The sequence below is a fragment of the Protopterus annectens genome, chromosome 14.part0 (assembly GCF_019279795.1).
Source record: "Protopterus annectens isolate FY-2018-M chromosome 14.part0, PAN1.0, whole genome shotgun sequence".
Classification (NCBI taxonomy): Eukaryota; Metazoa; Chordata; order Ceratodontiformes; family Protopteridae; genus Protopterus; species Protopterus annectens.
This window is the reverse complement of record NC_056748.1, coordinates 186,307,099-186,319,635: the sequence shown is the minus strand read 5'-3', so window position 1 is coordinate 186,319,635 and position 12,537 is coordinate 186,307,099. Positions and strand designations below refer to the sequence as shown.

The 12,537-nt window shown below is 40.1% G+C and overlaps 1 protein-coding gene across 1 annotated transcript in view; it reads right to left on the bottom strand.

Annotated features, from left to right (window-relative positions):
- XPNPEP1 (X-prolyl aminopeptidase 1) overlaps window positions 1-12,537 on the bottom strand; it is a 1,046,907-nt gene that overhangs the window by 875,796 nt on the left and 158,574 nt on the right. The window contains exon 3 of the mRNA XM_044055946.1: window positions 1,387-1,491. Coding sequence (XP_043911881.1) covers window positions 1,387-1,491 — 105 coding nt within the window. The remainder of the gene's footprint in view (window positions 1-1,386; window positions 1,492-12,537) is intronic.

Below are 12,537 nucleotides of genomic sequence, written 5' to 3'. Positions count from 1 at the left end.
TGAGACGATCTTTATTTGAAGTATACAGAATACTTAGTAAACCCTCATTAGAGAGCCTATGAGCCATTGGACAGCCTCTCCAGTCCTGAGGCAGCTAAGGCATTGGTCCCATTTATTTGATCATCAACTGAAGTTCATACACAGTGGGTACTGCGCACCCTTCATGAGTGCTGAGACTGGATTCAAACATGAAAGGCTTTAAAGGGTGTAATTCCAGGAACCCAGACTTCTAACATAAGTTTTGAAATTGCTCGTGAGTTTAAATGATACGGACTGAGGTGGCCTTGCTTGTGAGTAGGGACCTTAATCACCAGTATTTAGTAACTCTGGATAACTGTACACTTTTTTCTTCCTCTGATTTTTACAAATGAAGGTTTTGAAGGTTGGGCCAAAACTTCAAACTGTGCAGTTATCAGTGGAATCCAAGAAGTATACAACATCCTTATGGAAATATTCCAAAAATCTCTCATTGAAGGGCTGAGGACTTTTTGCACAGTATATGCCAAGCTGTTATTAGAAAACATTAGCTCAACAGGTGTATTTCCCTTCCCAAGGGCATTAAGCCATTCTTGTTAAGGAAGTACTGGATGGACTCTAAGGCTGAAACAGCAAATATTCTAAGTTACAGTACAAGTGATGGCCATCGGGATATCATATACAATTATCTTTGAATATGACTTATTTTTTTTATTTATTTATTTTTTTTACTGTTCATGTTAAAGCTGTTTTCTTAGTATGTAATAAGGGGAAAATGGCAATGAGATTTGGGACAAGTGTGAAGAAGGGTGGAGCTCATGCTTGCAAGAGAGTTTGACAGTTGTCAAGAAAAGATACCTGCAGTGACAGGTCCAAGTATTACAACATACAGACTGGATCAATGCAGATTAACCTTTCCCGGTTTCTGCCCTGCCCCTCCAACTAACCCAGTGACCCATATAGTCACCCCCATTCAGGCAATCTGCCCTCACTGTTAGTGGGCCATAAATTAAAACACAAATTAATTTGTTTATCAATATGGAGAACAGCTTTTCAGTAAAACCTTAACAAACATTTTTCTTAAACAAAAAAAAAAAAAAAAAGATGTGACACATCCACTAACTAGTGAAACTAGAAAAGCAGGTGGGACATATCCTCATCAAATGACAATTTTTATGTTTGTAGATGCAAGTGACAAAAGATGCAGAGTAATTTTCATAACTCAAGCTATCATCTCTTGGAACACCAAACTACTAAATCTCTCATTTACTTTAATATCATTCACAGGACATTTACAAAACCAAAACATATTGTACAGACAGAAATACAAATGATACAATTTCAGTTTTGGTTAATTATCCACAAAAAATCCATCGGTGCAGTAAACTATACTTCCAAGTAACAACTCACCCATTTTCATTAGTGTCCAGTTTTCATCCATCTGCTGGGCTGCAGCCAAAAAATAGCGCCCATCTGTCCACATTGCTGCATGCTGTTCTGTAATAATTGCAGTTCCTGCCAAAAAAGTGAGGTGTTAGTATTACATTAAGGGCTGAATCCCACTGTTAAAAATGTATACTTTTGCTTCCTCTTTGTTACCCCCTCTTATTAATCAACACATACAAGCTACAGCTGTATACATTCTGCACCTCTTATCACATCTGTATGAAACAAGATGTCAGCACACAGTATAAAAGCAAAATAAGTAAGAAAAATGTGGTGTAGTCTATAAGATCATAGTATCATAGGAGGTTAACTAGGCTATTGATAGGGAGGTCATTTCAAGTCTAGTCATTTCATCCAAATGTAATACCACAGATACTCTAGTCAATACCCAGGAATGTATTTAGTAATGACTGCCCCCTGGGCGCTATCCCCGGTAAGTATTTACAGTGCCCCATCCACTCGTCCAAGTTCCTTTCAAACACTGTCATAGAAGTGCTCCGATTCACATGAATTGGCAGCCTATTCCAAAGACGCAAAAGTTACTGGGAGACAAATCTCTCCATCCAGCATGTCCTATTCAAGTCGCAGGCTATATTTACATTCTTGGAACGGGTAGCTCTAGTCCCGTTTGATTTACGGATGTGCAGCAAATTCATTAGGTTTGGGTCGGAGAGTGCTCTGCCAGGTATAAGTCTCCCCTAAGAAGTCCACACAGATACTGAGTATACTGACATGGACTTTAGTCGGTCTGTGTAAGGCATGTGCTGGAGTCCCTTGATCTTCTAAGTTAGAAACTTCTGAAGTCTCTCCAAATGCTGCAAGTGCCTTGTACAGTACATGCCGAAAGGGGCATTATACTCAATTATGGGCCTGATTAGTGACGAGCATAGAGGGGTTATAACCTCCACTGCTCTAGAGGTGATGCCTTTGCTAATCAAATGTGCTATGTAGAATGCCTTCCTTACTCAACAGACACATGCTGGTCAAAGTTAAGGTCACAGTCTACTTGTGATCCCAGATCTCTTACCACTTCATAGGTACACAGGGTATTGTTAATTTGATAGTGTGACATTGTTTTGCCAAATGGAATGATAATGCATTTCTTTGCAATTAGTTCGAGACCATGACTAAGACACTATTTGTTGGTCTGCGTAAGACCCTCCTGGAGTATACTGACATCATTTGGAGATTCAATAAATGCACCCAGTTTGCAGTTATCCGCAAACCTTGTCAGCCACAACCCCTTAGTTTTGGCCTGAACCTCTGCAAAGTATATACCAAACAGTAGGGGCCCAGCAATGACCCTTGTGGTACCCCACTGGTGATAGGTCCACTGGTTGATGTGAAGTCACCCACCGGTTTGTGAGCCAGTTGGCAATCCATATTATAACAAAGGGGTGGTTTACATTCAGTTTGCTAAGTTTATCGGTACTCCTTGGAAGATGGGAGCACAGACTCCTTTTTTTAATTTATTAACATCAATAATACAATATGTCAGTTAAACCAAATACGCATAACATTTTTATACTTGATTCAATAACTAATGAACTACCTAAAGGGAAAATGCAAAAAAGTCTACAAGGGACAAAGGGGGAAAAAAACAATGAAATACATTAGGCGACTCAACTGTTTTTATACCATCGTGATGCACAGTCTGTGTAAATTTGACATTCTGTGTATATCTGCACTCTCGACTGCATTCCTGTAATCTAATACATATTGTATGTTGTATGCTTTAAATTTCTGGGGACCTTTCTCGTTGGGTCTCTGCTGAAAAGGGTCTCTACCCAGTCAGACTTCACTGTAAAGAAAATCTTAATAACTAACTGAATAACTAGGATACAGGAAAAGGAAGGTGGCCTAAAGACTCCCTTGTTCAACAGTACCAGGACTCTTACAGGAAATTAGGAATTATCTGGCAGAGTTGCTAAAAAATAAAGAGAAGTAGGCAGAGACAGAAGTAGCATCCTTGTATAAGTGAAGGTTAGCCTACCTTTGGAGCTATCAAGTGGGTACAGAATAACATAAGAAGCCCTTGCAAAGCACAGTGATGGCTAGGATCCTGGCATCCATGTCACTGATCCACAAGGGAAGAAGTGTGTCTAAAAAAATGGCCAACAGAGTTACATCAGAGCATCTACTGAACTGCAGCAATAGCAGTTACACCAAAATAATGAACACCAAACAAAGAAAACAAATATCATGCCACTGAATGGGCAGCCATCTTATTCTTTTATCTGAAGATGCCTGCAGTTCCCCTTATAGTACAGCTCTGAAGGCTACATAGTGCATTGTGTGCAATAACAAAAGGTACTTCTCTTACCATCAGGATGGTACCAGCCTGCAGTGAGATAGTAAGATTAGGAGATATGGGGGATTAGGGGACTTGCTCTCCTTTAAAAAACTTGAAATTCATGCATCATGCTGTTTCTTGTCTAGCAATTACTGTGGCATTTCTACTTTTGTTCTTTTGCAATTGGGATGCAATTTGTTTAAGTAGGGGAGGAGACCAAAAATGCAAAAGTATGATATTTTACAAGAATCAGATGGACAGCTATTGAAGTCTACAGCAAAACTGTCATGTCAAACATATCCAAAAAATCCCTTTGTGGATGTTTGATGGAAAATGTTAAGTCTAATACAAATAAATTGATGAAAGTGTGGGGGAAAACAGTACATCTTTCCTACAATAAATACTGTGCATTTCAAAATCTACAACCATGTTGCTGACCAAAAAAAGGAGACTTGTGTAATGTACAACTGTAACAGATCTTAAAAACTGTTCTCTTGCAGAAGGACAATTACAAAAATTGTGGGGCTCCTGCAGGTGCTACAACTGGTCTGTCAATCATGTGACTCTCTAAGACTAGTCGGCTCAGACACTGGTGTATTTTTTACTATATTACTGCAGTCCATTCATCACCACCATTCTTGTTTTTTATACTTATAAGACTGGTCCCTTCATATCAGTCCATTTTTTGCAGAAGTGTCTTTTCAGTATATAAAAAAAATAGATACATACATAAACATTAAGCAACCCAATGACGCCAACAAGGAAGCGAATGAGCACAGGGAATAAAGACGTAAATGTGATAAGCCAAAAAGAACAAATAAAATTGATTTTTACGAAGAGGTTCAGCAGAGCTTGTCCAACAGCTCTGGGTTTGACACAGCTTTGTATGTTAGGCAGAGATCACCTTTGAGTAGGCAATATGCAACGGAGTAAAGCTGGAGTTTTTTGAGACGGTCTGCATAGGGCATCTGTTTGAGGCAATCTGGTAATCCTCTTTGTGAGGTATTTCTGCGGTCTTTCCAGTTGTTGTAGATGTCTTGTGAGGTACATACCAAAAGGGGTGTTGTACTCTATAATGGGTATAATGAGTGATGAGTAGAGGGGAACAATGATCTTTTTTTCCTTAATGAGAAACCTTTTGTGATGAGGTGTGCCATGTAGAAGGATTTCCTGACTGCTGTGGTGATGTGATTATCAAAGGAGAGACTACTGTCCACTTGTGTCCCAAGATCTCTTATCATGCTTTCAGTGTTAAGTAGACTACCGCCTATGTGGCAGTTCATGGGTACAGAGTTTTTGCCAAAAGGGGTGACAATGCACTTTTTTGGCATTGAACTTGAGGCCATGGCTTGGACACCAGGCATCTGTCTCAGTGAGGCCTTTTTGTAGGATATCCATATCATTAGGAGTTTTGATTATGGCTCCTAGATTGCAGCCATCTGTGAACTTTGTAAGCCAAAGACATTCTGCGGTAGCCTGTACTTCAGAGAAGTAGATACCAAACATGAGAGGACCCAGGACTTAACCCTGTGGTACTTCACGTGTCATTGGTCTGAAGTTGGATTTAGAGTCTGCTACTTTCGCAGTGTGGGTTCTGTCAGTGAGCCAGTTGGCAACCCATCTTGTAACATAGGGATTTATACCTAGTTTAGTGAGTTTATCTATAATTTCAGAGTAGGGGATGGTGTCGAAAGCCTTGGAGAGATCTAGATAGGCTGTGTGAACCACCTTACCCTCATCTATGGCTTTGGTGACCACTTAAAAGAAGTCTATCAGGTTTAGGAGAAATGATCTGCTTTTTACAAACCTGAACTGGCTAGAGTCCAGAGTTTGGAGATTACCAATATCATTGTTTATACGTTCCATGATGATACATTCCATAGCCTTGCAGACCTGACTTGTCAGGCTAATGGGGCGGTAGCTCCTGGGGTCCTAGGTGGCTCCCCCTTTGTGGAGTGGGATAACCGTTGATGTGCACTATTCAGTGGGCACAAAGCCTGAGGTGAGGCTATGATTGAAAACGGTACTTAGGTGAGGTGCCAGTTCATTCTGTAATTCATGTAGAATGCAGCCTGGAATGTTGTCAAGTCCCATGGATGCTGTGTTTTCGGCTTTGAAGACTGTGTTTTTTACTTGTGCAGCCATGATTACAAGAACTTTGCATTCTTCCAGTATAGAGATGAGCCCTTTAGGGGGTGAGAGAGGGGTAAAGTTAACACTGAACCTATCTTCCAGGATGTTGACAATATTAGTTGGTTCTGTATATTTAGTGTCATTGTGCTGTAACTCAGAGCAGATCTGAGTGTTGCCATTGAGATTCTTGACATAGCTATAGAATGCTTTGTGGTTGTCTTTAGAATCAGTGGTAATTTTGTTTTCATAACTGGCTTTGGAGGATTTTATGAGGGATCTCAGCTTCTTACTGAGGCTGACCAGGTAGTTTCTACAATCATGGGATTTTACTCTTTTTTGCAACAGTTTCTTTCTTCTGTTGTAGAGTTTGCTTATGGCAGGGGATCACCAAATTGACTTCCTTTTATGGAGGATAGCATCTTGGTTCTGTTGGAGATTGCATGATCCATGCACTCATGTAAGTGCTTATAAAGTGCATTTGTATAGAATTCAGCAGTCGTACCTCTATTGCCTGTCAGCATGGGTGTCATGAAGTTTGCCACTTCTGTCTTAAGAAGCATGAAGTTGGTTTTGGAGAAATTTTGTACGGTGGTTTCCCTAATGGGAGGTGGGGGTGGGATGCGGATGTCTAGGGTGATTAGCTTGTGGTTGGATCTGACCAATGAGGAATTGACCTCTGATGTGGAACACCGGTTGCCCATGTTGATAATGACCAGGTCAAGGATATAAGTTCATGCAAGGAGTTGGAATTTATGAATTCCAGAAAATGCTGAGTAAAAGAGTTGGTACATGAATAATTTTCCCAGTTATTGGGGGATAGTTGAAATCACCCATTATTAGGGTGTTAGGTTGTACCCTAATATTTCCAGTGTATCAAGAAATGCTTAGTCAACACAACTCAAATGCATGGATCTTGCCATACCCAATAAAACCAAGACGCTCTCCTCAAAAAAAAGGAAGCCAGTCTGGTGGTCCCCTGCCATAAACAAACTCTACAACAGAAAGAGGAAACTGATGCAGAATAAGGTGAAGTGTCAAGATTAGAAAAACAACCTTATCAGCCTCAACAAAAGGTTGAGATCCCTCATCAATCCTCTAAAGCTAGCAATGAAAACAGCATTGCACCAGATAGTAAAGACAACCACAAGGCCTTCTATAGTTATGTAAAGAATTTCAATGGCAATACCCAGATTTGGTCTGAGCTACTGCACAATGGTTCCTCCTATACCGAGCCAACAGATATTGCCATTATACTACCCAACACATTCAGTGCCAACTTTACCCCTCTCTCCCACCTAAATGACTAATCACAATACCATTAGCTTGCCAGGCACCTAGTATTACTGCTGCACAGGTTAAAACAGCACTGTTCAAGGCCAATAATACAGCTTCTATGAGACCTGGCAATATCCCCGACTGTCTTCTACATTAACTACAGAGTGAACTGGCACCTCACCTGTGTGCCCTGTTCAATCACAGCCTCACCTCAGGCTTTGTCCCTACTGAATGGCACACTGCTACAGTTATCCAGTTCCACAAGGGAGGAGTGACTACAGACCCCAGGAACTATTGCTCCATTAGCCTGACGAGCAAAGCTATGGAACGTATCATCATGGACCTAATAAACAAGGATATAGGGAATCTCCAAACTCTGAATCCTACACAGTTTGGTTTTGTGAAGGGTAGATCATGCCTGCTCAACTTGGTCGACTTCTTTGAGTCAGTCGCCAGAGATGTGGATGAAGGCAAGGTGGTTTATACAGTCTACCTTGATCTGGACAAGGCCTTTGATATCATTCCCCACTCAGGAAACATAGAAAAACTCACTAAGCTAGGCATCAACCCCTATATCACTAGCTGGGTTGCAAATTGGCTCACAGAAAGAACCCACAATGTGAAAGTAGCTGACTCCAAGTCAGACTGTCTACCAGTCACAGGTGGAGTCTCACAGGGTTCAGTCCTGGGTCCTCTTCTGTTTGGTGTCTACTTCTCTGACATCCAGGCCAGCACAAAGGGACTCTGGTTGACAAAGTTTACAGACAATTGCAAGTTGGGAGCTATTATTAACTCCCCACGTGATGTTGACATCCTACAGAAAGACCTCACTGAGACCAACGACTGGTGTCAAAACCATGGCCTTAAGCTCAATGCCAAAAAATGTGTCATCATCCTCTTTGGGAAAAACCTAGTTCCCCTTGAATTACCACATCAATGTTAGTCCACTGAACACAGAAGGCGTTATAAGAGATCTAGGAACACAGGTTGACAGCAATCTCTCTTTTGACCACCACATTTTTCTACTGTGGTCAGAAAATCCTTCTATGTGGCACATCTCATTACTAAGGGTTTTGCATCCAGGATGAAAGAGGTCATGGTCTCCCTCTACTCTTCCCTCATTAGGCCAATCATTGAGTACAATGCCCCATTTGGCATGTACCTCACCTGACACCTGCAACAACTGGAGATGCCACAAAAGTACCTCACAAAGAGGATCCTAGGCCTCAAACACTTGTCCTATATGGACAGACTCAAAAAACTCCAACTATTCTCTGTCTCATATCGCCTACTTAGAGGCTATCTCTGCTTGACTTACAAAGCCATGTCTGACCCAGCTCTGTTAGAAATGCTACATTTAAAGAAATCCCAATCCCTCCGCACCACATGCTCCAGAGACCTCAACCTCATTGCCACAATCAACAGAACATGCTGGAGGGACAGGTTCATAACACATAGACTGCCCATGCTATGGAATAGACTTCCCATACATGTCAAGCAGAGCACCTGACTGGCCCTCTTCAAGAGAAATCTTGATGAGTGGATGGGAAATGGAAAATGTATCTCGGGGATCACTCCAGTGGCTCTACTCGACAGAGGCACTAGTAACTACAGTCAGGTGGCATGATGCCAGGGTAATCCTATGGGCTAGGCTTGTAAAGGCTCCAGGGCCATTAGCCTAGTACACACCTATGAACCTATTAACCTGTGTATCACCTAGTGTGATGTTGCTGCAGATGACCATTCGATTTTGGTTGTTTTCTGTTGGCAATCTGTGGTAAAGAGCATCCAGGATGTTTTTGAGATGAACCTCATACAGGCACAGGAAAGTTTGCCAATTCAACACAAGTATTGGTCAAAGTTGAGAGTAAAACCCTGTACCTGGTAATAGGTCAATAAAGGCCATAACCATTACACTAATGCAACATTAGTACTGCCCTCCATACCTTCCTGAGAAGACTGCACCCTTGCTTTCACTTACAGTTTGTATCAACTTGAAGACCACTAAACCCCAAGGAAGATATATTCCCCCTGCACTATCGTCTAAAGTTGGGAAATGCTGTCTGTACAATTTAACAGTTTCTGCCCAGCAGTAATTACCTGCAGTCTACTTAGACTGGAAAATGCTACTTTAAAATCAGAATATGGAGCTCACACACTGAGAATGTCTAATCCAGGGGTAGCTTATGGTAACAGCTATTGGGCTGCCATCTCTTCAAAAAAAAAAAAAAAAAAAAAAACAGGTATTTTTAATTTACTTTTTTTATTTTTCATCTGTTGTACAATAGTAGCTTTAGTTTTATCATTACTGTTATAGTTACTGCTATAGAGATTAGAACTCCATGCATGTGCTGAGTTCTGAGACCTTCCATGGTAAGTGAAAAGAAATCTGCTTACTTCACTTGCAGGTCTGGCACTAAATCTACTCCACACTCAGAATAAGGCCCTCATTCAATACAGGTATCCAGCTTTCTGCAAAAGACTGAATCATCACAGAAATACTCATGGAATACTGTCTGAAGCAGTGAGTAGCCATTTATATAATCTCAGACAGCGTCAGGTTACTTGCTTACACTGTTGTATCCTGAGATTGAATGTGAAATATATGTAAGTAATGGATTATTGCTTAAATATGAATGTGGTAGCATTTTTTAAATAGGCCCTACATGCACAACTTACCTACTATGTTGGAAGGTAAATATTTTATTATAAATGAGTGGGTCTAACGGGGAGGCATACAAATTCTGAATGTCTCCAATTTAGCCTTACACCAACATTATAAGGTAAATTCATGCCAGACTATACCTCCATAGCTCATCCAAATTATTCACAGCTTCTTAGCATGTCTGCTCCACCCCACAAAGTAAGTCCTAAGTACTCAAAGCACTAACTCCATGGGCCCCGACAATATGCCAGGTTGTTTTTCTGTCACCACCTAGTACTGACTGATTGACTGTCCTTATTACATTTCTGTCTCAGATTCTCCACTGGATTTGCTCTTGAAGCATAAAGAACTGCTATAGCCATACAGCCCATGAAGGTTTGTAGGGGAATGGAGAACATCATTATAGATCTCATTAGTAAGGAAATTGACAGTTTTCAAACTCTGAATCCTAACACGTTTGGGATTGTTAATGGCAGATCCTGCCTCTTAGAACCAGTGGACTTTGTTGGACATGGCACAAAGGCATTAGACTCAGGTAAATTAGTTTACACAGCATATCTGGACTTGGCCAAAGTCTTTGATGCCATTCCACACACAAACACCATTGTTAAGCCAATCCAGTTAAATAGGGAAGTTACCCAATGGGTAGCAAACTGATCATCAACAGAAGCCTGTCTGATTGCTGGCATTTATCCTCCCTCGTCCCCATTATTTTAGTCTTGTTTCCAATTTTTGAGCAAAATGTTGAGAGCTGTTTCTACACATCCTGTCTTGTGCATGTCTCTGAGCACACCACTCTCTGTAGTTATTATTAAATGCTAGACAGCTGGCTTTGAACAACTAGAAAGCTGATTGGCAACACTGAAAGAAACAGAAGGCTGAAAAAATGAAAAGACGCAGCATGAAAATTCTGATCTCATCAACTGGTATCACCGGACAAACAAAATGCCATAACTGGTGTCATTTAATAAACAAACATTCAATCCTGCTATGTTAAATTAATTTTAAACATTTAATATCATCAAATGTTATGACCTCACAAAGAAGTACAGTACAGATTTGTGGTAAAATACCACAAAAAACCTCCATCCAGTTCTGTTAAGATATCACAGTTAGTGGTCACATTGTATTACACAAGGAATCTTCCATCAAATAACAGTAAAGAATGAATATGAATATAAACATATTAAAAATTCCCAGTCCTCAAATACACACATATTTACTCTTTGATGTCTGAATCCTATTTGTCAGAAACAAATCTTTTCTTTCCTTTTCAGTATTAAAAATAACTTTGATATTTCTTTTTTATTTTCACACTAAATTTTTAGTGTATTATATGTGAATCTTTATCTCAAGAAAGTTACAATTGCCATTGCAAAATTCTGTCTGAAAATGTCATTTTAAATTCAGCTTAGGAAACAGCCTTTTTTGATAGAACTGTACAATGGCAGAAGGTAGTTCTTAACATGAGGGCTTTAAGATGGTATGTTAATAATGTAGCTTAAAATGACAAGAGGCCCATAGTACTTTCTAACACATTGTCATCAAAGGTTGTTGCTGAAAATGAACACTGACACCAACCCAATGCACCTACCATTAATCAATCAATTAGTCAATCAATCAATCAACCAAAGTTATCAGTCTTTTTGAAATGATTCTTATAAAACAAAAATAAATAATGTAATAAGACTATTTTTTCATTCAGATGTAACTAAACTAAAAAAAAATAAACTAAACAACTAATTTAAAATATGGTCCTTTGATAGGAGGGTGATGCAGTTTATCAAACATGATAAATTGCAGTCACAAAGCTTTGATCATTCATCCGTTCATGAAACATGAAAAATGAAATCTTTGAAAGAGTTTTTGTTGTAGTGTGTTATCCTGTCCTTACCCACACTAATTTTATACACCATCTGTGAGACTGCTTTACTTCTGGGAAAGGAGAACTGTCAATCATACAATAATCTGCGTCGGTGTACAGATTACAACCATACAAGGTTAGTGGCAATAGTTATTAGAGATGGTCAGTACTGCGGCACAGTTCTAACTGACACCTCAAAAATACATTGGCATATGTAAATGTCAACCCCATTTATCCCAAGTCGACACAGGGAGGCAAATGCAATCAATTTATTAATTACCATTAGTAAGTGTAACTTGTCACCAAGACACTGTAATGTATTCAAACTTCTTTCATCAATATTGGCAAACCAGCGACTGTATTTACCACCAACAGGACAGTTGAGGGCCAGGTTCCATGTCCAAATACCCCCCAAACAAGCTCATCCAGCCAAAGGACCCAGTGGTGCCCCAGGCCAGATTTACTGTGCAGAATATTGTACCCCTCCCTCAGCCTTAAAACATAACAACCAATTGCACAGTAAAGCAGGGAGACTACACTGCAATCATCTCTTCCCCTGAACAAATAACGGTTGTCTGTTATTTCTGCCAAAAATGGCACTAGCTGATGCCAACCTAGTGGCAACCCTTTTTATTCAGTGACATGGCCACCTGATGAGGGTCATAACAAAACACTTCATGAACAAAGTCTATTTGTCCCAAGCAAGTTCTCCAATAACACACTCCACAGAGGGAGGTAAATGTGACCTGACAGAGGTTTGAAGGGTCTTTTATGGTTAAAATGTTCTGAAATGGGCAGTTTTGGCATTATTGGTTCATACATTTTGTTTCATTGCTTACTGAAAAACTGTTTAGAACTATAAATTTAAAACAGACCCTTAACAAG